At 41.9% G+C, this 27367-nt stretch overlaps 1 protein-coding gene across 1 annotated transcript; it reads left to right on the top strand.

Annotated features, from left to right (window-relative positions):
• Positions 1 to 1905: 1905 nt before the first annotated feature.
• LOC144329486 (uncharacterized) lies at positions 1906 to 26102 on the top strand. The gene is made up of 4 exons (XM_078000930.1): positions 1906 to 2522; positions 9210 to 9324; positions 20072 to 20131; positions 22506 to 26102. The coding sequence occupies exons 1-4, from the start codon at positions 2147 to 2149 to the stop codon at positions 22603 to 22605; spliced, it is 651 nt and encodes a 216-aa protein (XP_077857056.1). The 5' UTR covers positions 1906 to 2146; the 3' UTR covers positions 22606 to 26102.
• The last annotated feature ends 1265 nt before the right edge of the window (positions 26103 to 27367 follow it).

Below are 27367 nucleotides of genomic sequence, written 5' to 3' on the forward strand. Positions count from 1 at the left end.
ACAGGCGGAGGGGCCGGGTGGTGGGAGTCGGGGACTGCACTGAAACCCTGAGTCCAGATTTAAGTTCCTCGTCGATTGTAGAGAACTGCCATTTGATGCTCCGGTTGCTTTCTCTGTCTCCTACACTGGTTACCTCATTTCCGATTAAATTAATGATCCCAAATTAGCTGCGAGAGGAGTGCGCGGGTCTCCTTTCCAGGCTAGAGCGGAGTAGTTCCATATCAAAGCCGATTTCCGGACGTGCGGAGAGAGGGAGGGGAGGGTCCGGCGGTCGCCAGCGTTCGCAGGCAGGAAAGGTGAGGGTGCCTGTGCAGTCAAGGGGCCCCTTGAAACTTTCCGGAGTTGCATGCAGAGGCAATCCCCGCGGCCCCCGGGCCTGGGTTCCGGAACGCCGAAGCGACGCCGGTTTGCGGGTTAACGTGCAGCTGATGATCAGAGTGAGCCCTTTTAGACGCTGTTCCGAGCGCCGGGGACCAAGGGCACGTAGGGATTAGAATTGACTGACCTCCCCTCCCCCCTGGGGTGTTTCATCGGCTCCCAGCTGAAGCCTGACACCCCTTGAGGGAGTCCCCCAGGTTGCCTGAGTAGCGCCCCGTTGTCGCTCAGTCCCCTCCAACTAGGTGCAGGGACCCAGGGAGGCGCGCGAGGACCGACCCGTCACCGCTCAAATTACCTCATCGCCCAGCTCCCCGCCCCCATCCCAAACCTGGAAGGAACCTTGCCCTCCGGTCCGCGTCTCCCCTCCCCCGCACCCCATCCCGAGCCACTCTTTGGGAAAGGTGTCCGCCTCCCCAGGCGGCGCGCAGCGAAGGGTTAAGGGCGCGGGCCGGCCGCCGCGCGGTGCGCTCGCCGTGCTCTGTGCGGCTTGCCCGGCCGCCCGCCAGAGGGTGCCCCCCACCCCCATGAAGTCGGATCCTTGAGCTGCGGCGGCGGCAGCCAACTGCTCCATATTTGGCTTCTATTACACATTTACATACTGGAGCGAGCGAGCGAGCGAGCGCGAGAGAGCGCGAGGGAGGGAGGGCGGGCGGGCGGAGGGAGGAGGGAGGGGAGGGGAGCGGGAGGAGGGGGAGGAGGAGGAGGAGGAGGAGGAGAGAGCAGAGTATACCGCAGACATCATTTCTACTACAGTGGCGGAGCCGTACAGGACCTGTTTCACTGCAGGGGGATCCAAAACAAGCCCCGTGGAGCAGCAGCCAGAGCAACAGCAGCCGCAAGACATTGTTTCTCTCCCTCTGCCCCCCCTTCCCCACGCAACCCCAGATCCATTTACACTTTACAGTAAGTGGCTATTTTTTTTCCTCCTCTGATTCTTCCCCCCTCCCCCATCCCCTTCTCCCCTTATTTAGATTAAAATCCCTCCTCACCCGATCTCCCGAGAGGGGCAAAAGCAACAACCAGCAAACAAACCCAAAACCCCAATCGGCTGCACGGAAAACAGCTGGAAGAGGAGCGAAGGAAATCGACGCGTCGTGTTCTGTGTGTGCGTGTGTGTGTGTGTGTGTGTGTGTGTGTGTGTACATACAACCGTCCCCGGCTCCAGGCTCCCGGGCCGACACCCCCACTGTGGGCGCAGGGGCGGCCGGCGAGGGGGCTGTCAGGGGCTGGGTGGGCGCCCGCCAGGCTAGGGGGCGCGCCCGGGCGGGGGGCGCGGGCGGGGAGAGCGGCGGCGGGGCCCCGTTCCCCCCGGCTGCTGGTCCGGTCGCGAGTGCGGAGAGCTATGTCCTCCTCCCTCCGGGTGGCGCAGGGGGGAGGTGGCGGCGGCCGGGGTGGGGGGGTGGTCCCTTTCCCGGCCGCCCTCTTCCCATTCCTCCTCCCCGGAGAGGGCGGTGAGAGACAGGGGGTCTCGGGGAGGGCTGGACTTCCACGCGGGTGGTCGCCTGGCCTCGGCGCCCCGGGGTAGGGGTCTCCTCTCGGAGGTCCGGCGTCGCCGGGTGTGCGGCTGCGGGCGGGGAAGGGACTGCTCCTGCAGCCTGGCCGGGACTTTGCGCGCGGCCGGGTGCCAGGCGGGGGGCGCGGAGGGGGTGGCCTCGGGGACCGCGCAGGGGTAGCGGGTGTGCGGGTGCCTGGAAAGCGGCTGGAGTGGCGGTGGCGGCCCTGGCCGCCGCCGCCACCGCCGCCCTGTTGGTGCGGCCGCTTCCTGATCATGTGCAGCGGCAGCCGCCGCCCGGAGCCGGGAGCCCGCGAGCGCCCCAGTCCGGGCCGGCGCCCCCGCCAGCACCCGCGGCAGGAGCCGAGGAGCCGCGGCAGGCGCTGCCCTGAGCCGGGAGTGAACGGCTGCGCGGCTGCTGGGAGGGTGAATGAAGCCAGGAGGAGGGGAAGGAGGAGGAGGCGGCGGCGGCGGAGGAGGCGCTGCGGGGATTGGGATGCGCCCTGGAGCCCCACTGCTCGTTCACTCTGGGCCGGGCCGGAGACTCTGCCACTCCCGGGGCCGCCGCCGCCGCCTCCTACGTGGTTCCAGAGCTGCGCGCAGGCCGGTCCCGCAGGGGGCAGGGAAGGGGGCCGGACGGGCGGAGCGAGAGGTGAGGCGGTGTCGAAGCGCGGCGTGAGTGTGTGAGTGAGTGTGTGTGTGAGTGAGTGTGTGTGTATTTGTGTGTGTGTGTGCGCGCGCGCCGGGCGGGGGGCGAGGGCAGTCGCGACGCGGAGGTGGCCCTTCCTTGGCTACTTGGCTGACTCTGCAGCGCCCCGACCCCTCTTCAGCCCCCCGCCTTCAGGCTGCCTTCTTAAACTCCGTGGCTTGTGCTTTCATTTTATTTCAGACCACGTAGGGGGCTGACTGGAAGGGATGAAACAATTCAGGTTTTCTAGGGAGATTGAGCAAGAACCTTAGTGGGGGGTGGAAGTAGGGTGGTGATCGAGACTCTGCCAGAAAACAAAACAAAACAAAAAAAATCAGTTTCTAAGGACGTCGGGGGTTAGGTTCGAGCCCGTGGCTGCTCTGTTTTGTTTTGCTTTCTTGGTATATAATCCTACAGATAAAAGGGTAATACAAATATTTGAGAAGATTGAGAAATTGCTGAAGAGTAGTAAGGGCAGGAAAAAAAAAAAAAAAAAAAGCCAGTCGGAAGAAGCTGGTTATATAATGCGCGATGTGGCTAACAAGAAAGGCAAGCTATTTTTATTTTGTTTACCGTATGCTGTGCAGTAGGGACTCCTCCAAACTGGTTCTGTCCCCGAAGAGATTCATAGCTTCCCTGTGAGATCCACAGGATACAATTAGCAAAATTAGAAGACCCTATTACACCCACAGAATAAAAACTAATGCCTTACAGTGGCTTTCTCCCTGCACATCCTGTCGTGCATGCACGGGAATGTGTGTATGCAAATAAGTTCTCCTTTGGCAATCTAGTAGTCACATCTCAATGACATTTGTGTTTTATAATGCAGGCTGTTTTTAATATTTAAACATCATCGTTATATATTGCACACAGCAGTGGGTAGTTACTTGGTTATTTTTAGGCATAGCTAGTTACTTTTTCAACAGTGTTAGCTAAGACATTTCTGTTTGGGTTTTTTAGGAGGCTGCAGTTCCTAGAAGCCCCCGTTAAGCCCACCCTTCGGTTTATTTGGTGGGTAAAGGTAGTTTGATACTCGAGCTTTTTTTGGAATGAAGCTTATGCCTGAGGAAACCACCAGAGAGAAGAGAAAATCCTGCACAGGAACTCTTGGAAAGGGATTGCACCATAACGGCTAGCGCTGTGCCATTTAATCTCCTCTGATTGCCCTCTCACTGTGCATGCATCAGTCAATATTTTAGCAGCTCCGCAAATAAATGGACTTGAATGCCATCTTCTACATAAAGCAGAGGTTGAAGGGCTCCCCTGAACCTCCTGGCTGCCTGTCAGTGGTGTAGGTTTTCGGTGCACTTACTCCAGCCCTGATCGCTCATGTAATTAGATCAGGCTGCCATGGCAACAGACAGTGTTCCTCGTCCATTCAGGTGGGTTTGTCTTGTGCCTGAACTACTCCAAGTGTTTTGTGCACAGCATTTATGCTGCCCAAGCCAGACGAGAGACTCCACGATTTCAATTGCATCTTCTTTCAGTCATTTGGATGGGAGACACTGAATGAGGCTTCTAGTTACTCAACTTTTGTAAAGGAGACCAACAAGCTGTTCTTCCTAGGTGCAGTATGTAAATGCATCTCCCCAGACAGTGAAAGGAGCCTGACAATCCTGCTGGTGTTTATTGTGAACAGATCAACAAGTATTTGGTACTTGTTAGAAACCTTTCAGAGCTTACTAAAGCAACATTTCTTTTGCAGTCTGGTGCCTTTGGCCTTGCAGGCACTTAACCCTTTCAAGTGTGAAGAGCGTTCATCCTTTGGAACCTACATTGCCCATAGCGATGGCTGGATTTCTAAAGGGTTTACTCAGGGGAATAACTTATTCGGAAAATATATTCCCATTGTCACATTTTAAAACTTGACAGCCATCATAACAAAAACTGGTACTGACAGTAGGCAGACATTCTGAATGTATTCATTCTTAATTTGGATCTATTGGCTGTGATTTGAATGATCTTTGGTAGTAAGTTAAAAGGATTTTTTTTTTCCTTAGCTAAGCAAGAAACGATAGAGGCCTATAGCTAGAGGACTGATAATGCATGGTGCTTTTGCACAATAAACATATACTTTATTTTAGGATGTAATTTAGTGAGCAGTTAGCAGTATTCTAGTCTTTGCATTAGGGCACCACTGATGAAGCTGCCTAAGCAAAGAGAAATAATATTATGGTAAAAAGGAAAAGTTGCTTTAGTTGCTGAAGCTCTGTGCTGCTCAGGGAATCCAGCTAAGTGGGGCGGGGGAGTATTTTAATAACCCTGGTATTTGAAAGAAAAGATAGTTGAGAATATATCTTGATTTAGTTGTGACTGCCAGTCAGTTTACAATTTTATGGCCAATATAGCTAAACTGGTAAATTTTTTTCCCCCAGGGCTAGGATTGAGAGAGCTACTCAACTCTCTTCACAGGGGGTTTATGAGTTTTTACCGTTTCGTGAGTTTGTGTGGTTGGTAAATTCATTGTGGCCTGGTCAGATGAAGCATTGCTGTAGTTAAAATGAGCTATTATTTCTTCCAGCTGCTTTTATAAGGTGGTAAATAGATGAGAAGCAAGGATGTCAATATTACACAATGCCTTGGAGGTCCTGAATTCTATTTTGCAACAGATCGAAAAATGCTTTACTTGCAGTAAAATGTGAACATTTATTTTTCAGTGCACAAATAAATTCATGTGAAAATAAGTATAAAAAATATACTTGGTGGGAATGGCCAAAGGCAATATTTTTCCTTGTGGATTTCATTTTAAGAGGGTTTGATAAACAGAAGTGATACTTTGTCAAAAATGTTGCAACTAGACTTCAGGACTTCTGCATTGTCTTTTACACTTAGAGGAAGATTAAACAAAAACTCTTTAGCCATAAGATTTCATGTCAAATGCCCGTAAATTTCAACATACCTAAGTCAGTTGCCTAGGAGTCCTGGGAAGGCCAGTGCTGAGATTATTGAAATATTAGTAAACATTACTATGACTCCTATTTTTGTTGTCATTATAGAGTCCAAGGACTCCCATTTCTTTTGAATAATGTTGTGCCTTTATTGTTTTTCATTCTGAAATGTCAAGTGGATTTTACTTTTTTGCACATACCTTGAGTGACAGTTTCTGATGACTAACACTGTAACACTCATTTTGTTTCCTATTAAAAGTTAAGCAATAAACATATTTTACTAAAATTCTGAAACTCACATAAGTAGGTAAATGTGGGAGTGAATGTTAATTCTTTAAACTGTGGTTATCTAAAATAACACATAGATTAGCATCTGAAGAGCTTAAATACTTGCATCGGTAAAGTGACATAGTGCAGTAAGACAGGCTATTATTTTTAACGGAGAGATAGATTATTTGACTTTCCTTGCTCTGTATTTTCAGAGTAACTCAATAGTTTGAATGATTAGTTTCTGTGAGAGATTTAGATCTGTGCAGCTTAATTGATTCAAATAACAGATTTAGTTCCGGTCATACTTCCAAGGTTATCAGAAGCAGGCCCTCCTCCTTATTTTGTTAAAAGCACCGAAAGCAAAAAATTGTAGAAATGGTAATAGAAATAATAATTTCTGTTTTAGGACCTTACATGTAGAACTTCTAAGATAGGAATTTTTAGTCATCAATTATGTTCACATTTTATTTTCATGTAATTTAGTTTAATAAAATATATTTACTCATTCAAAAAAATTTTAAGGAGTGATATACAGTGTCAGTTTTACAGAAATTTTTAAACGTTGGCTGAAAGAGCTATAATTAGACTGAGATTTTAAAAAATATATAAATGCTTAAAATTACAGAAGTAATAAAAAGAATGGTTTTAGACAAATCTTTACTTGTGGAAACGGTTTTTTATTTTTCTCTTTTATAGTTATATTTATGGATATTTGTCTTTATCAGTGTAGTAATATATTTTATAACATTCATAATTTGAACTTTCAGGCTAATGTACTATAAATATTTGTATTATGCATTACTATCATCCCAAATGTACCAAAACACGTTTAGAAGGAACAATTATGGACAAAAAAGCAACAAGCATTATACTTTGTTTGACATATTTCATCTAAGCAGAAATGTTTCATTGATTTTTCTGTAACTTTTAATGCATCGCATTTGTGGAGTAATGAAAATGTAATGATAATTGCCACAATGTAAGCAAAAATTGTATCCTACCTGAAAATTACTTTTCAGAAAATTCATGGTAGTGTACTCAGAATTTGAGACTTCATAGGGCAGAGGTTTCCCCGATTGTGGTGTTTTGATTTGGGCTAAGAGGAACTCTTTTTTTTTTTTTTTTCCATTTAGATGCCCTTTAACATGACAACTTTTGAATAAGTTAGGTAACAGAAGTTTTTCGTGACAGTTATTGTAGCTGCTAACCTATAGCATCTGTCCTTCTAACGTTCAAAGAAAATATATTTTTCTGTCAATGTGTATGGCAAACTTTATTTTCTTGTGCCCTTAATTTTGGCCCCCTCTCCCACATTATCTCCTGGTATTTACTGACCATTACATCAGTTTTGGTTAGGCCGTCTTTCTTGTTAATCTTCCACTATTAATAGTATTGTATTATGTTGCTCTGCTGGATTTTAAGAATATTGAGTATTGCATTTTTGGCGTATATCATTGTATAAAATGCCCCATAGGTTATTTTCTTGTATATTAATTTTGTAAGTTTTTGCAGTAAATACATGCTGCCTTGCTCGTATTCTTGCCTTCTTCCCTCTGATGGAATACAAGTTATGTAAACTCTATTATCCTAACTGGTGCAGCAACACAAATACTTTTGAAATAAGAAAGCATACTCCTGCAAGAGTAAATTAATCTTTTACGGCATTTACATCATGTTTGACCCTCCTCTGCACTTCAGCAAACTAGGAGGAGGTTGTAATTTGGACTCTATAAAAACTTATCTGCCAGGTGATATGTAAACAGGATTGTGTGCATACAAATTGTCATACAGGCGAACACTCTCCCAACTGGTGAGCTCATAAAAAGCACTGTCTGCAGATTTATGGTACCTGCACCTTGTTTGAGAATCAAGTATTTTGATGTTTAATTTGAGATGAAATCAGTATCCTCCCTCCCTGCCCCCTCACCCTTAAAAAAGTACTGAGTAAATAGAATTTTGTAAACTTCTACTTAACTTGGCCATTATTTATATTTGTAACTCAACAGGCTTCTTGATGGAGGGACTGTGCCTTCTAAAGATTTGAAAGACATTATAGTGTATAACAGCTTACCTTCCTTCTCTGTACACACAGATCACACGTGGGGAAACCAAGGACTACAAGAATTACTTCTTTTGCATATCAGTCCCAGGCAGGCAATCGATGCTTAAATAAATGCTTGGTGAATGGATTAGTTAGAAGTAAGCATATTTTGGCTACTGTTCATTACTTTGAAAAGTGCTGGAAAGAAGTGGAAGTTATTTTCCTTTCCAGCTGGGCTGTGCTCTTAAAAATAGTGAGTGTGTATGGATGAAAATAATCATGACTACCGAGATGTGTTGCCATGTACCCAAGGATAATTGGCTCACTTACCTGTTTACGGATTATTCACATTGGAGATCATATTCATAGCTCCAGAATAGTTTCTTTCTGACATCCAATATAAACCTGGGCCGCCTCCTTCCTACTGTTACCTGGCGTGAGCTTAGGAAACGCAAACTAAATTTAAAATCAGCCTAAGCAAATGTGCAGATCAGCTCCAGTAATCAACGACTGAAAATCAGTCCAGCATTCACTAGTTTGGGGATTATTTTATAGTGACCCTGCTACAGATTTTAAAAAAAATTTTTTTCTGTTTAATGTGGATAATTGGGAATCACCAGTATTTAAGAATATAATTTTAATGGATAGGGTGAAAAAATACGTTAGCAGATCAAGTCTTCAACTTCTTCCATTTCTATGCATAGGTTTTACCTCACAAAAACTACTACAAGCACCAAGCTCCCTGATGGAAAGGTATATGGAAGATTCATTCATTCATTCTTTCATTCATCCATTCACACATTCACTCATTCATCATACAATGGATAATTTTTACTTAACCATGTGCAAGGAATTGTGGCAAAATGAAAATGAGATATACATTCAGTATTTAAATAACTTAAAGTTTAGTGGAAAGTTTAGTGAATATATATGCACACTTTGCACTTTTTTCTGCATTTTATCCTTTCTTCTATTCCATTGGACTGGTGTGCTGATAGCTGTGTACTTTCATGATTGTCTTTCAAGTTGCATGTTGATAGATAATATATGCCACATTAAAATTAGGCTTTGGCTCAATTACTGTTCAATCCATGCCCATTTTCACCTGATACTCCTTGTAGTTACCAGCATGTGTTTATCAGATGATTGGCTAGAATCACTCGACCAAAGAATGACAGTGGCTGGCTCAAATGGGGAGACCATCCTCTTAATTTGATGGAAGAGATGACCGTTTTGTATGTTTGCCTCCCTCTGAGCCCTATTGAACAAAACCAGACCTGCCTTTTGAGCTGGCTGTGTTCTGTGTAATTCTCATACAACAGAATGCCAAATGTGATGTTCTTAACATTTGTATTTCGGTGCATAGACACTTAAGGTGGACTTATTTTTTAAAGCAGTTTATTCTGTTTTTCATTTTGGATTTCCTCTCCTGCACTCCCTGGACCATTGCAGGAGCATCGTGCATCAAGTCACCAGGGTGGTCCATTCAAGCTGCAGATTTATTTGTCATCCTTGTACAACAGTCTCCTCCTCCACTGCCACTACAGGGAAGTGCATCACATGTCAGGTGAGAGTTTTGCGATGCTCTCTGTTTTCCATCTGAGGATAAATTCCTGACTTGGAAAATTGCCTCCTAGCCTTACTTTGTTGGCTGTTGAATATCATTTTCTTTGCAAGCTCTATTTGGGCATAGTGTGGGAAGTTGAGAAATTGCCAAGATTGTTTTTTAAAACTTGGATTAAGGTATCTATCTATTTGGTTTAATCTATATGGTTCATGAAGAAGTTCATTTGACTTTGTGATGATTGATAATTGCCAATTGCGGCTTGAACCTGATCATTTTAATTGTCACTTTTCCTTAATACAATTAAGAATGCTATGCTACCAGCTATCTTAAGTCACAGTTTTTACATTTTAGATTACTGTTGTAGTATAATATATGCGTAGCAAAACAGAGACCTGTTTGTTTAGGGGGAACCAGTATTTGTTGAATCTTGAATTTCTTTGTGCCGTTTGGATTTTACAACTTCCTGATTTTCCCACGTACAGTAAATTTTTCTGGCCTGGAGAGTCATGCAGACACAGGGTGTATGCAAGGGTGATGACTCATGGTTTTCTATTGAAGAAAGGGCCAGAGGATATTGCCTCGAATTAAACCAGGAGAGAAAAAGAGGTTTGCTAGAACTTGGGGCAGTAAGGGCTTCGGAACACAAGGGTTTGGGTGTAAGTAACCAAGGGAGATTGTGAAATAAAAAACTGGATCAATTTCTATTTGCCTTGGAAACGGACCTGCTTGAAACTGTGAAGACAGAATAGATTAGAGGTTCCCAAGCCTGGCTAGGCAACAGAATCACCTGGAGAGCCTAAACAAAATAGAATCAGGGGCTCCACCCTAGACTTGCTGAATCAGAATGTTCCCTGTTGGAATCACTGATCTGTCTAGGCAGTGATTCTCCACAGGTTTGGGAACCCCTGGGTCAGCCAGTCTTCCAGCAGCTCTTCCTAAGTAAAGGGATAGACTTAGCTGGTGAGAAGCTCGTTCTACTTTTAGGAAATCTCCCATTTGAAAATTCGAATTTTCAAAACTCATTTTTCAAGAGGTGGATGGATATTTGCTTTATCAAATGTTCATTTAAACAATGATTGACCACATTTCTTTGAAGAAAGAGCTGCCTCTTTACCTTAAGAGTCAATTTTTAAGTTACATATAAATTCTCTGGCATCTTAGATAAGAGCATGGAGCTCCGTAATCAACCCATCTGGACTTAAGATCTGGAGCTGCCACTGTGACCTTGAGTAGTCCTATGTCCTTTCAATGCCTCGGTTTATTCATGTATAAGATGGAGGTAATATTAGAACTTTCTTATAGGGCTGCTGTGAGGATGGAGTAAAATAGTAGATATACTGTGGGTAGAATAGTACCTGGTGTGTGGTTTGTATCTTTTAACAGATGCTATCAAGTAACTTATCCCTCAACAGGTTGATTGTTATGGTCATGTTTTATGATGGTTGCTCCTGAATCATACATGACTAGGAATATGTAAATATACCTGGACCTTGGTCTTTGGACCCACCCTGTAGACATCTACGGCTCTGCAAAGCCAAGGAGCCTTTTATTTGTTTTTGGTTAATTTTAAATTCTGAATTTATCACAACTGTCTGACTGATGGGATACATGTGTGGTTTTTTTTTTTTTAGATTGTTGTAAGATGAACTGATGAATTGCATGCATAAATGGGGTTGTTTCTGGTCTGAGTAAAAATAAACAAAAACCTGAGTGACTGAAGTATTATGCCTCAGGAAAAATTGCCAAAAAAGTCCCAGTGGGGGACAAGGTGGAGGAGGGAGGAGTCATCACAAACACGATATTCTTGTAAAATGTGGAACTGGTTTCCTTATATTTTATTGGCTGTGGAATAGAGAGGTGTTCTTTAAGTGGGACTGTAACCTAAAGTTCCATGCAAATTATCTCTTAAGATCTACAAATGTCAGCTGAATGAAAAAGGTAGAGTGGGCCAGGCACAGTGGCTCACGCCACTTTGGGAGGCTGAGGTGGGTGAATCACTTGAGGTCAGGAGTTCTAGACCAGCCTGGCCAACATGGTGAAACCCTGTCTCTACTAAAAATATAAAAATTAGCCGGACATTGTGGCAGGTGCCTGTACTCCCAGCTACTTGGGACTCTGAGGCAGAAGAATCACTTGAGTTCAGGAGGCAGAGGTTGCAGTGAGCCCAGGTCGCGCCCCTGCCACTCCAGCCTGGGCAACAGAGTGAGACTCCATCTCAAAAAAAAAAGAAAAGAAAAGAAAAGAAAAGAAAAAGGTAGAGTGTCTTACTGCTACTTTATCTCTTAGGGATGATACTCATTTTAACAGTTATGTGCTAGGCTGAAAATCCTCACATTTAGATCTTTGGAGAAGTAGTTTAATTGCAGGTGGGTTGAGTACATGTGCATTTTTTTAACCTGTGGTGTTGAAAGGGAGTCATTTGTGATAACAGAAATATCCCAAGAATTTTATTGTGGAAAAACAGGCAGCAAAAAGTCGTATCTCTTGGTCAATATGGGCAGCTTATTGAGAAGAGACCTAGGTTTTTATAGTATATTAGGAAGTTTAAGTGTCTTAAGAATACTAAAATACTGACAAAGTAGCACAGTCACCTTGAATTTTAAGCAGCTGACATTTTCTATGGTTGCATTTAAAGAAAGCTTATAAGCATTATCTAAACATTTTGCATCAATAATGGTCTCATTACAGTCCTCACGATTGACGGCTCAACGTAGGCAGAAAAATAGTATCATTCACGTTGTACTCTGGTATATTCATTCAGTTTTTTTCTTAAACCTACATTATAGTTCTTTCTGGTTCTAGTTATTTTATAAATATGATACAGCTATAGCAAGTTATGACCTAACTTGTTCACAGTCACTATTTATGTAAAGAAATGATTCATTCATTTATTCATTGTGAATTTTTTTAAAACTACTGCATGGTGCTGTGGGAATAGAAGTGAATAAGAGCTACCGGAAGGCAGTTATTTTCTTCATGGTCAGGCAGGGGAAAGAAGAAACTCTCTGAAATAATGAATACAAATAGAATGGGGTTCTAACGGTGTTCTAACAGTGAAGGAATTCAGAAGAGTGACGCTGTGTAGGAGTGATCAGGAAAGACTTTGAGGAGGAGGGATCGCTTGAGTTGAGCTCTGCTGTCTAGATTGCATTTCTGTGGGAAGAGATGGATGGAGCATGAGGAAGGCCATGTGTGTGTCTGGGACATAACAAGCCAGTGCACGGTATGTAACTGACCAGGATGTTCTGGCTGAAGCCTAGGTGCTGGTGGACATCTGAGTTTCTGGATTCAAGCAGACAGTAGAGACTGTGGGAATAAAACCACTGAGACGTCAAGTCTGAAGATAAATTTGGAGGAGTCCTTGACATAAAAGTGATCTTTGAAATTAGGCCTTGGATTCTTGGGCCTGGCAAAAAGTTTGACACACAGGAGGGGGATGACTGAATTCAGGGATGACGTCAGCTGGTGTAGAATGTGTAGAGAGAAGGTAAGAGGCAGCGGAGAGTAGCTTGAACATTGATGTGGCATGGCCTTCGTCTGCCTTCTTTTCATGATCTGGGGTGAAGGAGGCTGGGTGGCTGGAGGAGTTGGGTGATGTATGCGTGGGCCATAAGGACTCTTCTGCAGAAGCTCAGGCACCTCGGAAACTCAGTGCTGAACTACAGCTCAATGAAATCTTGTCAAAACCTTTCTTCCTTTAAGACCTTTACAAAAATAGGAACTTGAGCTAATTTTAGCTAAATCTAATGTGTGTGTGTATAAAAATGAATGCCACGTTTGAAATTCAGCGTATGCGGTATTTCTTTAAACAAGTGATCCTTCTGTTTTCCTCTAAACAGTTTTATTAAGATTTTCAGTGAAGCCCTGTACATATTAACAAGAATTCCAGCATTTCTTTGATCTTTTCTACTGCTGATTTATTCATCTCATGTGATATGCGTAAATCACAATGTGCCATCTACTTGACTCTGTAGCAATTGTTCATTTGTGGCAATTCATTTACTGTACTCTGATAAACCACATTAATGTGGGTGTGTTTGGTAACTTCAGAGGATTCCCTGGAGGCTTTCTGTGGACTCTTTAAAATGTGAGATGTGTGTGTTTGTGTGCGCGTGTGTATACTGTATATACCTAGTTACTAGACACAGCCCTTTGAACAATTTGGCTTCCCATTTATACTTTATAGAAAATAAAGAGATATAGAAGTGGTGAATCTTGGCTCTGGGGAGAAAGTTAGTCTAAGACTTCATGATGTAAAGTGAAAGAGAAGGCTGGAAATGATGTTACGATGTTCTCAGTGAGCAGTCTGTTTTAATATAATGAGAGAAAATTTGAGGATTAAGTGTTTTTTTTTTTTTTGGTCCTGAGTTAGTTAGGATGGGCTCTCTGTATAGCCCAAAGGACTCAGAATAAAAGCAGTGAGTTATTTAACTTTCACCAAAGACAAGAAGGTTAAGACAGGAACAAGAGGGATGGAGCAAACAACTCCAGGGGCAGATCGTTCTGTCTGCAATTGTTTAATGAGCATCTAATGTATGAGAGGCATTATGCCAACAAGGCATTCTAGGGAATATGGAGATGATCAATAGTTCACATTTACTATTCTGCATATTAACTTATTGAATCCTCATTACAATCCTTCGAGGTAGGCATCATTATTTTCTCCATTGCACAGGCGAAGAAACTGTGGCACAGAGAGGGTGAATAATTTCCCCAAGGTTGCCCAGCTGTTAAGTGATAGAATCATGCTTGGATTCCAGTCTGCACTCTCAGCCCTGTTCCTTAAGCCCTGTCCTTAAGAAGCTTACAGTCGAGTGCATAAGGCAAGGCATGGCTTGGAGTAATATTTGAAGAGTCATGACACAGGTACAACACAGTCTAGGAAGTCAGGATCAAGGAAGGGTCCTTCCTTGGAGCCTTCTCTTTTGATGCCTGCCTGTCTGTTCAGTCACATATGAGCTTTCTGATACAGGCTGTCCTCTGCAGGCTTTGTGGTGTTTTCTTCCTTTCTTTCACTCTTACTCATATCTCCTTGAGATTCCTATGCACTTTCAATAATTATTCATTGAAGAAAATGATGACAGTGGCAATTTGCTTATCCATTTCAGGGGATTGGCTTAAGTTGGCTCCAAATGCTATTCAGCATCAAGAGTCTCAACGAGATGATGAACTTTTGACTCTTAAAAGAACTTCACTGGGTCATTGCTCAGCTTGCAAGACTTGGCAGATATGAACTGTTTATCTCTCCAGTGTGATAGGTGCTGGTGTGGCACCGAACGCAAGCTCTAAGAATAAAACGTGCAGCGAAAGGAGGTCACGCTTCAGTCAGGGTGGCCATAAGGAAGCTTAGAACTCCCATCCCCTCTGCCCCTGCCTCGCCCCGTCTCATTTTCTCTCCTTCACTGGAACAGTGAATGAATCTGAGCTCATTCATGTCAAGATGATAGAGAAGAAAGATCACTTTTCTCTTAGCTGGCTCAGGGAAGGCCAGATTGTCTTTCTTACACTGAGTGAAAAATTACTGACGACTTTTGTGTTTCTTTTTTTTTGGTCTTCAAAGGCAACATCTCTTGCTTTTACAGACCCACGGAAATTGAGAAGAGGATGCAAGATTTACTATTCGTGCCCTAGCCTGGCAGCTTCAGCCTACATCACAGCTGTAATCATATGTGATGCATTTTTATTTACAGATTAGTAGGCTCTGAATCTGACATATGACTAACCGGGAAGCTCCTCCCTGTCACAGTTGTATGTCATCTGCTTCAGAGAACTAATTGCTTGGCAATTCCCCTTTGGTAATTCCCTCTTTATTTTCTGATGAGTTACTTAACAGCGATGGGCTTGTTGAGCAGAGCGTGGAGTTTAATGTGTGCTCCAGAAACTCCACTGTAGGCCTGGGGGATATGTTTTTCGAGTTCTGTTTAGCTTTACTGAAGGAACACTGAAACCATTATATGGCCTGTTAATATTTCACTCAATACCAGATGAAACACCGAGCAGCATGCAGTTTTCCAAAAGAAATCAAAACCAGGCTTCTTTTTAAAATGTGCCCCTGTGCATTAGAAAATTATCCAAAAGGAATTTAATATTTATAGAACGTTTAATGCTCTCTTGAAAATCTGATTTAAAATGGAGTAGTCTTCCAGGACCCTACAGAGTGAGGATAGTGTGCTGTTGGACTGGTAGTTTGGAGGCTCAGTTTCTGTTGCCTGCCCTGCAACAGGGTGACTTGTGCTACTCACTCTACCTTGCTGGGTCTCAGTTTTCCCGTCTCCAAAACACAAGGAGGTTGAAAGAAATGATCTCTCGGGCCTATTCTATCTGTGACATCGTACAGTTCCACGAATAGATTTTATTGTAATTCTTGCTCCCGGCTCCCCCAAGACCTTTGCATCTGTCAAACATCATTTGCTGTTGTTTGACTTTGTTAGATTTTGTATTTAATTAGAATTTATATTTTAGCTATTATTATGTCATTATTTATAGAGTAAGTCATAAGTGGTGCCTAAAATCATTTATCACCCCATCTATATTAGTTTCATACCTGAATACTTCCTCTGCTCCTTTTTACTGTTCTCGCTACCATGTCCCAAACAACATCCATTTCTGGAGGTGGAATGCAGTATAACTGGAAAGAATCTTTCAGCTGATTGTGGGATTATTTTTTTGCAAGAGGAGTGCAGAAGCTCTGCTTTTCTAAGCAGTAGTCATAAGGGCCATATTCTGCTTTTAATTTGCAAGCAGAAATCCTTTTGATGTCATTTGGTTTTACCTGCAGGTGCAGGTTTTAGTCTCTAGGTAATTCCTTTTCTCTTCTGCATCAACTTTGCCAATTAGTGTGTGCGGCATTGCCCTGTCTTTTTGGTTAATTCATAAGCAGTTCATACAAATGCCTCTTGATTCATGGCAATTATTAATAGTTTCTTTAGGCAGCTAGTGCAAATAGAAAAGGTGACATTTGAGAGGGTTTGTTGTTTTAATTTATTTGTTTCGTAGACAGAGAGGAAGGGTGAAAATGAGGACTTTGAAGTCAGGGAGATTGAGGCTTGAATCCTTCTGGCTCTGGCTCCTGGCTCTGTGGTCCAGGTCACATTCTTAAATCTGTGATCCTCAATTTCCTCATCTGTTAAATGGGGATGATAATACCACCTAACTCACAGAATCACCGGAAAGATGTAATGTGCACTCACTCTCTAGATATTGCTTATGGTAGTATCTCAATAACTGATAAAAAGCAAAGACACACACACACACGCACACACACACACACACACACACACACACACACACACGGAAGGCATAGCATTTAAGACCTCAATAAAAAAAGCAAGAACAAAGGAAAGTGCTGCATTTGAGGTCTAGTGAGGGTAGGAGGAGCTTCTCAGAGCAGCCGGTCTTAGTAGGCAGAGTTGGAATCTCAGAAGGACCTTTGAAATTTCGGAAGGACTAGGCAGGCACCCTCCGCTAACCTGGCAGTGGTGTTTTCTGCAGGTAGCTCTGCTCTACAGAAAAGGGTGTTCACTACACATGACTGATGAAAATACTATGTTTTAAAACATGTATTGCCCAAACCTTACAATAATAAAGGAAAGCCAATAAAAGCAAAAGTTCCCTTTGATTCCACCATTCCAGTCCCTAATCAAGTTCATTTTTATGTGTTGTTTTGCAGTTCTTGACAACGTAACATATATCTTTTTTTCAGTTTTGCGTTTCCCATTTAGGGTAAATGTTCTTAGTAACTTCAGCTCTACAGTTCTCATTTGCAAGGATCACGTAACATTCTATCAGGTTGTTTTATCTTGATTTTTAAGTTTCCTATCACTTTTGTACATTCGAGTTGTTTCTAATTGTTTACTGTTGTAACGCCGCAGTGAATATCTTTGCACACAAGTATTTACCGAGGACACACTCGCATCAGAAGGCTCATTACTAAGTTAGAGGGAGCTTGCTCTGAATTGCTTTCTAAAAGGCTGTGCCAATTTACATTGTTACTAATGATATAAGAATGTCTCTACTTTCAATCTTAATAATTGTGGGACTTTTTTTTTTTTTTTTTTTGGCTAATTTAATAGGCTCTTTGGTTTTAAAGTTTTCATTCCTTTGATCCCTCTCAGAGACGGAACAGTTCCATCTGTGTTTGTTTACTAACTGTTCTTTTTACAATTAGCGAATGACAGTCTTGATGTTTTCTAATCTATGTACACGAGCTCTTTATGTGTTCTAGATATTAATCCATTTAAAAAGTCATATTTGCTGGAGCTACTTCCCTAGTCCGGTTTCCTTTCATTTCAATGATAATACTTTTTGTTGTACAACGGTTCAAGTTTTTATATGATCAGCCTCTCTTTTCTTCTACTTGTACCCAGGGCCAACCTGGAAGGAAGAAATGAGATTACAGCAGCTCAAATTCTGCACCAGGCTGGCGAGTGGTCCACTGGATGGCTTTGTTGGGAATAGCTCTTTCTTTCTTCTGCTCACTTTTCCCCTTGGGAACTGTTTCCTGTCGAAGTCCCAGTCTTTCTATCTCCAAGGGCCCCTTTCCCCTTCTCCCACCTGCCCCTCACTCCTTGATGCTCTCCCACCCTGTGCCGATTTCCTGGCTGTGGCATCCTCTCTGCCCAGTTCTCTACCCTCTGTTGCTGACCTGTGTGTTTCTTAGGGACCCTGCCCTGGAAGCAGTGGGTAGAAACATGTCTGGCAACCTCCCTCACTAGGGCCTAGAGAGATCAGTCAGGAATTTCAGGCCTGGCCAAAGTCTAACCATTATCCAAGTCTCCGGGGTCAGGGTCTTCACATCCTCTGTCATACATCCCTGTTACCTAGCAGGCTGCCCTGCTAAGGGATGAGCTCCTTGGTGTTGGTTTTTATCCACGTAGGAACCAGAGAGGCACGATGCTACCCTGGTTCCTTTCCTGTTGTAGCTCTTCTCTGGAGATAGCTCTTCCAGTGGAAGGTTGGAAACAACTTCCTAGGCATTGAATTTTGAGGAATGCTGGTCTCAAAGTCTGAGTTTAGACGAGTGGCTCTGCTGAGCTGGGTGGTTTGGCATATGATGTACCTCCTGAATGGCCTGTCTAAATGGATTGTTGTTCTGGTCCAACACGTTTCTCCTCTTTGAAGCCAAAATGAACATTTGTTAGTATTTGAAATCTGCTGACATCTCTGTTTTTCTTAACCTCTTCCCTGGGTTCTCATGGTCCTCAGGATAAAGTCTAGAATCCTTCATGTGGATCAGTAGGTTTTGAGGACCTTCTTTGTATCTCCAGCCTTATCACTCACATGTTGCCCTGTATTCGCCCCACATCAGTCCTATCACACTTCCTCTTTCAAGCGCTATACTCTGTTTTGTGTTCCAGCCTTTAGACATGTTGTTCCCCCTCCTTAGAACCCAGCACCTCTCCCCCTGCTGTCTGGCTACCTTTCCCTCATTCTTGAAATCTCAACTTAGAGTCTCTTCCTCACGAAGTCCTTGGACTAGGGACTAGGTTATTTGCTATCTTTTCTGGGCTCCCATAGCATCCCATTCTTCCCCTTGTATAACACTTCACAATCCTTCTCCAAGCCCAGCAATAGGAGGGCTGCCTTTCCTCAGTATGTGGCATCTAGTGAATGGGCAGTACATATAGGCATTCCCCCTGTGATGTTTATGTTGCAAATTGGATGTGATTCCATCTATTAATATGGACTGTGATGTATATAATTGTGGTCAGGAACCAGCATGGGGTCCTGTGAACCACAGTGGTGGAAAAAGCTATGGCACCTGTTTGTTCCAGTGGCTTTGTGCTTTGTCTATCACACAGTGGGTGATAAAGGTGACGAAAATGTGTAAGAAGCCTGTGCTAAGGAGAAAGAAAGGCCCAAGGATGAATCTTCCGGAATGAAAGCTATACATAATAGAGTGCTGAATTCGTTCAGTCGTATTTAAGTTTTATAGTACTGCACTTATAACCACACAAAACACTATTCTTATTGAAATTCAATACAGGAAAAATGCCTTTGTTTTTGAATGTCTAAGACTGTCTTCCTTCCTCCTCATTGAAAAAATTCCTATTGAATTTCGATTATATGAAGATTTTTAGAAACGCAGCTATTGTGTTGAACGAATGAATGAATTTGAGGTTCACGTTCTTAACGTCTGTTTTCTGACTTTGATCAGTTTCCTTTAAGTGCTTTCATGGTCATACTCTGCAACTCAGGTGAAAGTTTCTAGGGAGACAGTTATCCCAAGAAGATACTTTGATCTGGAAGAGAGTAGTTCTGAAGTTCTAAGTGAGGTTTGTTGGTTGGATTTAGGTAAGGTACCACATGGAAAGGAGAACTGCTTAAAGGGGTAGGGTGACCATGAAACCCTCTTCTGCAAACCCTTCTCATCAAGTATGAAACCAGTGGGGTAAGAGGTCCACCTAATCTTATCTGTGCCCTTTTGAGTTGGCCTCTGGGTTGTAAATGACTTCATCTCGAAGTTGCGCTGTTGGTGGTAGGGGAGGACACCTTCTCCAGGTGGAGGGAGTGCATTTGTGGTCGATGGTGTGAGCGACCATATGTTGGACCATATGTCAGAACCTGTTAAGAGGTATGGAAATGCCTCCCATTAGAAACTGAAGCCCTGGGTCCTTTGACAGCTGCAGCACCCCCAGAGGAGAGTACCCTACAGCCCTTTCAACCTTGCTTTGCCCTGGCAGTTTCCAAGTGGATGCGGAAAGGATTCTGGATGAATTTTGTTTTGATTATTCTTCCCCTTTTCTAGGCTCTGTGTCCGGTTCACCTCTGGAGCTGCCTGGGTCACCGCAACCCAGACTAGAGAGAAGTATGACCCCAAGTTGTGGCTTTTATTGGGAGACAGCCTTCGTCTAAGGAACTGGGAAAGAATGTGTTCCCCAGCTGCTGCCTTTCCTGGTGTCTGATCTGATACTTTTCAAAAGATAGCAGTTTTGTTTGGTTTGATTTGGATTTTTTTTTTCTTTTGTAAAAGATCATAGACCCATAAGACAAGTTTATTATTGTATTGACAGAATACAAAAAAATGACATGGTTATTTATTTAAAAAATCTCTTTCCATACGACTTTGCTTTCTATTGAGTTTGAAGGAAATATGGTGATAGCATCTAAGCCCAAATTTTGGTGTTTTATTTTGACTTTCCTGTTCTGTTTAAGCTTCTGTAACCCCTTGTACCTTTCTCTACTCTTCAGAAGGAACAGGTTGTATTTTTTTCCATCTCAACATCATCCAGATGAACCGTGCTATTTTAACAATCTGTGTAAACAGATATAAAAGGAGGAAGACTACTTTCTTTAATTTTTCTCCCAGCGAGTTGCAAAGCTGTTTCAACCATCCTAGTGATTAGGAGAGTAATAAACAACATTAAAATGAAGAAACGCCTTTCTGAGAAGGACCTTGAAATGTGGGTCTTACCAGTAGTATGTGAGCCTTCCTCAGACTAAACTGCATAACACAGTTCATATCATCTTTAAGTCCTGGAGGGAGGGCTTTTTAATATATGGACATGACCCAACACTGTTGTTGGCTGTCCTGCTGTACAGAGAACATTCGGTGACCTGGAATCACAAAGTTTCTGTCTCTGAATGGTGCACTTAATTTCACTTTTTGCCCTGAAGTCTCAAGAAATGAGACTTCCTTTAGAAAAATGTTTTTAAAACTTTCTCATTTTAAATGTCCAAGGTCTTTGAAGAGTGTACTGGGAGGAAAGTCCTATGTTTCCTGTTTCTCTTGTAGGACTAGTCGAAACCACCCTTTCTCTTGATGGTATTCTGCAGTCTGAGCCTCTGATTTAGTAACTACAGCCTTTAAAACCACAGTTATCCAGACCATGTGCAGTGGTTAATGTGTCATGAGTCTGCCTCAGCTGATAATAGCACATCACAGAATTCAGAGTGCCTCAGATAAATTATTTCAGTGGATAGTCATAATGACTCCTTGAGTAGAAAAGTATCCTCATTTTCTAGGGGAGAAAACAGAACCTATGAGGTTGACTGATTAATTGGATTCCAGTGGTTAGAAATACATGTAGCCTGTGCTGTAACCCTGATTTTCTGACTTGTAGTTCAGCTTTCTTCTCCATCTCCTTGTACAGCCAAGATACTCCAGAAATTATTTGCGTTTCCACAGTTGTAGGATGAAAAGACATGTCTTTGCTTAATTAAGTTAGCCCACTAGAACAATGTTGAGATGGAGCTGGAATGGTGAAGAAATGCAGGAGTCCAGTCCTTTGGATATGTGCAATTCCTAGTTATCCCTTGAGACAGTGCTTTGTTATAAATTTAGATGTTAGAGGCTGGGCCCGGTGGCTCATGCCTCTAATCCCAGTGCTTTGGGAGGCCAAGGCGGTGGAATTGCCTGAGGCCAGCAGTTCAAGACCAGCCTGGGCCACAGAGTGAGACCCTGTCTCTAAAAAAAAAAAAAAAAAAAAAAAAAAATTAAATGTTAGAGGTTTTTATAGTGCCTGAGTCTAAACTTGATGGATAAACAGAGAATGGTTTTCATTTTGCAGCCACTGCCCCTTTACAGTTGAGCTTTTTGAGCTATATTTCCTTTAATGCACCCGTGTCAGCAAGGTTAAGAACATCAGGAAATCAAATTGATCTCGTATATGGAATCTTGAAATTTGATGTCATCTGCTCTGAGAAGTCCTTGTGGATGGGAAGATTGTACAATCAGATCATTTCTCTGTATAGCTATCTGCTGTCTTTCTACTAGATGTTACAGAAGACGTTAGAAGAAGCTCTTCCAGCTACCTGTGAATCAGCTTTATCCTGCTAGGCAAGAAGCAGCTGGTGCTGGACATTTGTAACTGCAAAAACCATGAGTTACTTCCCCAATACTCTAGTGGCTAATCTTTTAGTAAAATACACTGTCCATCTCTTAGTGCCAGAAGCAATAACTATTATGAAGCCTTTTCTTTCTTTGCAGAAGTGGTTTGGTGGTGACCATATTGTTAGTTGCAGAAACACTTAGAATCTGATTCACATTTAGACTCGATGGAAGCCAGATTTTATATCTGGACACCTCATTAGTGATGCTGCAAACAAGACAAAGGCCATCTATCTCTCTCTTAGGTGCCCTCCTCAATCTCTTTACAGCATTTCCCCCAGGAGTCAAGGAGATAGCCTGGCGGGGACTTTTGCTTGGTGATGGAGTAGCTAAGAATGTTTCTCTCTAACAGGTCACAGAACAGAAAGTGCTGGTGGACATCTCTTCTTGCCCTAAGATCTTCGTTGGAAGTCCTCGGGACTTGGTGTCTTTGCCGTTCAAAGTGTTTATGAACTCGCCAGGAGGCATAATGTGTCACCATTTTATTCTGGGCCACCCTAAAGGATGACACCCAGCTTCAGAGACCTCCTCTTGGACGACATCCCTGAGAACCAATGTTTTAGCCGTCCCATAGTCTGACGTCTGTTTCCGACTGCTTTTGAGCTGGCGCAGGCTTAGTCATTAATGGCCAGGACGATGTTAAATGTTCTGCCTGATTGGCTTGCAGCTACACACCTTTTGTCATTTGTAGAGCAGCAACTCCCTCTTGAGCTCTTGGGGAGTCTTTACACAAATACACTAGAAAAAAGGCACCCATCCATTTTTTTCCATCTTGGCATTAGCTCACAGGCATAGTCCTGGGATGACCTGGAGTAGAGGCAGTGGAGGATAAATTCATCTTGCACAGACTTGTTTGTGCTAGTTCTAGCCTGTCTCTCACCACAGATCTAGCTTTTAAATACTCAAGTGATTGGTTTTGTGTAGGAATGTGTGGATTGTTGGATTGGAAGAATTTTCTCCCTGGATTTCGAGTGTTTACATAAGCAGATATAAAAAAAATTTGATCACTGATTTAAATAGCAGAGCTTATTTTAAAAAGTTATGGGTGTTTCAAGGTGGTACAGAATAAAAATGTCAGGTTTTTTTTTTTTTTTTTTTTTAAATACAAGTCATAACACAACCAAAAGGTATATATTAATGTTTTGTCAGGAAAGGGTCAAAATGGAAAATTTGCAACAAAGACAAACTAGAATAGAACAAGTGCAAACAGAAGCTGACAAATATATGCCCCTCGTTGGGAGTTCAGCCCATGGAATGTTATGTAGGACAAAAGGAATGGAAGAGATATTTCAGTAACATTTTGTTCTCTGTCAAAAACCTTCTGAAATATAAATCTGCTGTGTATTGGAGAATGGATACAGCAATTGATTCAAGTTGAATAGCTTTCATTTAACTAGAATATCCCACAGAAAGCAGTTCTTGTTCTGACAACCATATTTTTGCTTTCTTTCACTTAAAGAAAATAGAATTCGTGTTTACATATCTTATAGGGTTGTTTTATGGACAAAGACAGGTCAAACCCCATCACAGTGGCTAGTGTTACAACAAATAGAAACATTTCTAAATGAAATAACATTTCTAAGCCAGGGCCAGTGCCTGCAGTAATAATACTAGGTTGGTATTATGAAGCCATTTGCAACTATAAATAATTCAGTCATAGATGTGCTTTTTTTAAAATCCTGGTTTTTAAAAATTCTAGTCTTTTGCCAGTACACACACCCATACACATACTTCACCTATTTGCATAATAGAGGAGGCATATGAATATGTATATAATAAAGTCACTTTATTTTGGACTTTCTGAAACAGATTACCTTTTTTCTTCTCCTCATGATGGCTCCCTGAGTTGCTTCCAATTGTTGAAATTCCATAATTACCCACAGATATGGATGTGCTCTTCTAAGGGTCTTGCCATGTCAACCAACCCAGCTGAAAGCTAATAGCCAGTGCTAGCGGTTGAAGGAACTGAGCTTTAGAATTGAGAGACCCCAGCAAAGGAAGTTCTGTTTTTATTCTCCATTTCTACACTCCTCAAGGAGAAATTAGGTGTTTATTATTTTGTTTTGTTTTTTAAATTCCCAGATCACTCTGGCATTGGTCCTGGATCCGCTGCAAATGTAATTTTTAGCAACATCTATTACTCCTGAAATATTTTGGCTCTTCATGGCCCGTATGATTCAGTAGACTTTGAGGTTTTCCAAGTACATTAAGGACTTAAATACAGAATGTCTTAAAATTGTAGGGTTATTGATCAAGAGAAAGCTTCTCTAGGAATAAAGTTCTGTTGGGTTTTAGCCCTATTCTGCTTTCAAAATTCTTAACTGGATGCCTTCTATTTTGCTTTCTTTCTGTGTTTATACTAATTTACTACTTGGGTTTCTTGTTTTCTTACTTAGAAACTACTTTTTTTTTTTGTTTTGTAAATGCATAGCCCTTAAAAATATAAAACAGTTCCAAACAGTTCCAACCTGTTCATTCTTTATACCTTGACCATCTTTTCTGTCTTATTGCTGAACCATCGCTTCTCTTTCTACTTCTCTTCTGGGATTTCATCTTGCTCAGCTAAAATTCTAGTGTGTGATTCTGAATATTATGGCTTGAGTTTCCTGACCAGCGTCTTGCATCTGAGTCCATTTCCTGTGCTTAAGGCTGATGGCATTCCATTCACTGCTCCTGGTCAAAACTGAAACTTCTGCTAATGAGATTAGGCCTTACAACACTATCAATTTCTTCATCTCTATTTCTTGCTCCATTGTTATTTCTCAGAGACGAAAATCTAGTTGTCATTAAGAGATTCATTTTGGCGTCACTTCCTCAAGTTCCCTTGGATTTTTCTGTTCTTCATACACCCTACAGCTTCAAACTGCAACAGTCATCAACTGGTCTTTGACAAATGAGTTGTCTCTACACATGGTTTACAATATTACACTAGCTGTTTCAAAATAATTAAGCTTCTCTCTGTGTTCCTTGCTTTGGGTCAGGAACTTTACTTCCTTTGCCGCGCAACACAGAAGTTAATCACAAATGGGTCCTGTGAACCAAATAATTAAAAATAGAGCAAAGTTTCTGAACCAGGCGGTTGGCAGAAACGTCTGTACTTCCATCTGTGCATGGTTAGGAAAATATTTCATGCTATTTAAATAGCATCAGCTTTGCTCTCTTTTGTGTGAGAGTGTGTCTGTGTGTCTATGCGTAATTCATTGCTTTGAAGGTTTGTTTGACTGTTAGATAATCGTATAAAAAAAGTTACTGGCAAGGAAACAGGAAAGCAAATCCAGGTGTTTTGTACATACATTCTTTACTTACCAGTCTCTGTGAAGGAGCAATGATCTTGCTTTTGCTTTTCTCTCTAACTGAAAGTTTTTGCTTTGTTAGGTGCTGCAGAAAACTAAATAACATTGCATTTTCACTTAGACATCTTTATGTCTCTTGATTTTCCACTTATAAATAACCTTTGCTAATGGTGTGGGGAGCTGTTCTTATGTATCCAAAATGCTGGTGAATCTATTTCGGTTTGGAGTGTGGCAGATTAGGAATTTCTGCTCTCTGGAAAGGGGGTTTGTGCCTAGAATATGCATCAAATTCGCAAACACTTTGTGATATACGTGCAGACACGTGAGTGACTGGTTTTGACAGGAATTTAATCCTTCAATTGGATTTCCCTTTGTTCTTGTGAGTAATCAGTATCTCATAAAATATATCCAGTTTTGGCTAATTGTACAGCTGTGATATAACTTTAAGTTTCTAAGATATAAATTACTATGTGATATAAAGATAATTCCCCTCTAGTATTTTTCTTTTGTAACAGTCTCTTTTTACTCCTGAAAAGCTCTCTGTTTTAAGGTTGATTTCATTGTGCTAGGAGAACTGTTGTGTTAGATAACAACTAATGCCCAATAAATACACTGAAGGGAGATTAGGAACTATTAAAGAAAAAACACAAAAGAAATGTCTTAATTTCATTCTTCCAGAGCATATATATTTCCCAAAATTGTCAGTTTCTTTATGTTTCTAAAATCTTACCAGGGGAGGCATATTCTTAATACTTTGATAATAGAATTAAACACTGAAATCAAAGCTGTAGATTGAACATGCTCACATTAACTGAAATTAAGGAAAGAGGAATACATTTCATTATTAATGTATCAGTGAATTCTGGAGTTTAGCTATGAATGTCAGCTGTAATCAATAACAGTTGGATTATTTAGGCAGTTTGTCATTCATGAAATTTAAATCAGAAGGGTCTTTAAACATCTTTTTGTCTAATCTCATTTTGCATTCAATTTAATTCTATTTTTTCTCAACCTACTATGTGCAGAGTCCTATGCTAGAAGGGAAAAATAATGCTGAATAAGTTGTGGCCCATGTTCAAACAAATTAATTTTTGATTACTCTTTGCTGTTTTTCTCTGTATTATTTGAGGGACAGCTTTTTGTTTGTTTGTTTTTTTGAGATGGAGTCTTGCACTGTTGCCTGGGCTGGAGTGCAGTGGCACGATCTCAGCTCACTGCAGCCTTTTAAAAAGAGCTAAGTGGATCTTCCTAATGATTGTTCTTCGTCAATGTAAAATATTAAGACTTAATGCATTTTGTGAACTCTGAGTACACCTACAGGTGAGTGGCAGATATCTTCATACTTTCAATTACTGCTGGATTTTGTCTGTACCCCAAGACAGAATTTTGGTCTTCTCTTATATATAGCAGTTAAATCACTAATATTAATGAGACTTCCCTGAAAGAGTGCCTGGATATTCAGATTCTTCACACTTTTCTTATAAACCATTAGATTTGTTTCCCCTATTCATTTGAGCATCTTCTGGTGACATATGGAGTGTCTCTTAAAAAAGCGGAACTTGATTGCTGATACTTTTATTCAATAAATCATTGTTAATACATATTTATTTGTGATCAAAAACATAAGGGGGGAGTGTACACACTCAAAAAAGGTCACAATGCAGGGAGTCTGTTCTTTTAACAATAATAATGGCTGGCTGGCATACTGAGGATTTAGGATGTGTCAGTCACGGTACTAATCACTTAATCCTCACAGTCAACCTACATAGGTCATTATTATCTCCACCTTACAGATAAGGTAACTGGGTTAGTAGCTTGCCCAAGGTCACAGAGCTAGTAAGTGCTGGGACTGGGATCCAGTGCATGCCATTTTAACCTTGGACCCTGCCTGTGCTTTTAACTAATGACACTCTATTGCCTA

This window comes from Macaca mulatta, chromosome 4 (assembly GCF_049350105.2).
Source record: "Macaca mulatta isolate MMU2019108-1 chromosome 4, T2T-MMU8v2.0, whole genome shotgun sequence".
In the NCBI taxonomy this organism is placed as follows: domain Eukaryota; kingdom Metazoa; phylum Chordata; class Mammalia; order Primates; family Cercopithecidae; genus Macaca; species Macaca mulatta.

Coding starts and splice junctions, on each gene's coding strand:
- LOC144329486 (XM_078000930.1), top strand. CDS start 2,147: ATGTGCAGCGGCAGCCGCCGCCCGGAGCCGGGAGCCCGCGAGCGCCCC. Junction 9,325..20,071: donor GGAAGTGCATCACATGTCAG/GTGAGAGTTTTG, acceptor CCCCTTTTCTAG/GCTCTGTGTCCGGTTCACCT. Junction 20,132..22,505: donor GCAACCCAGACTAGAGAGAA/GTATGACCCCAA, acceptor TCTCTCTAACAG/GTCACAGAACAGAAAGTGCT.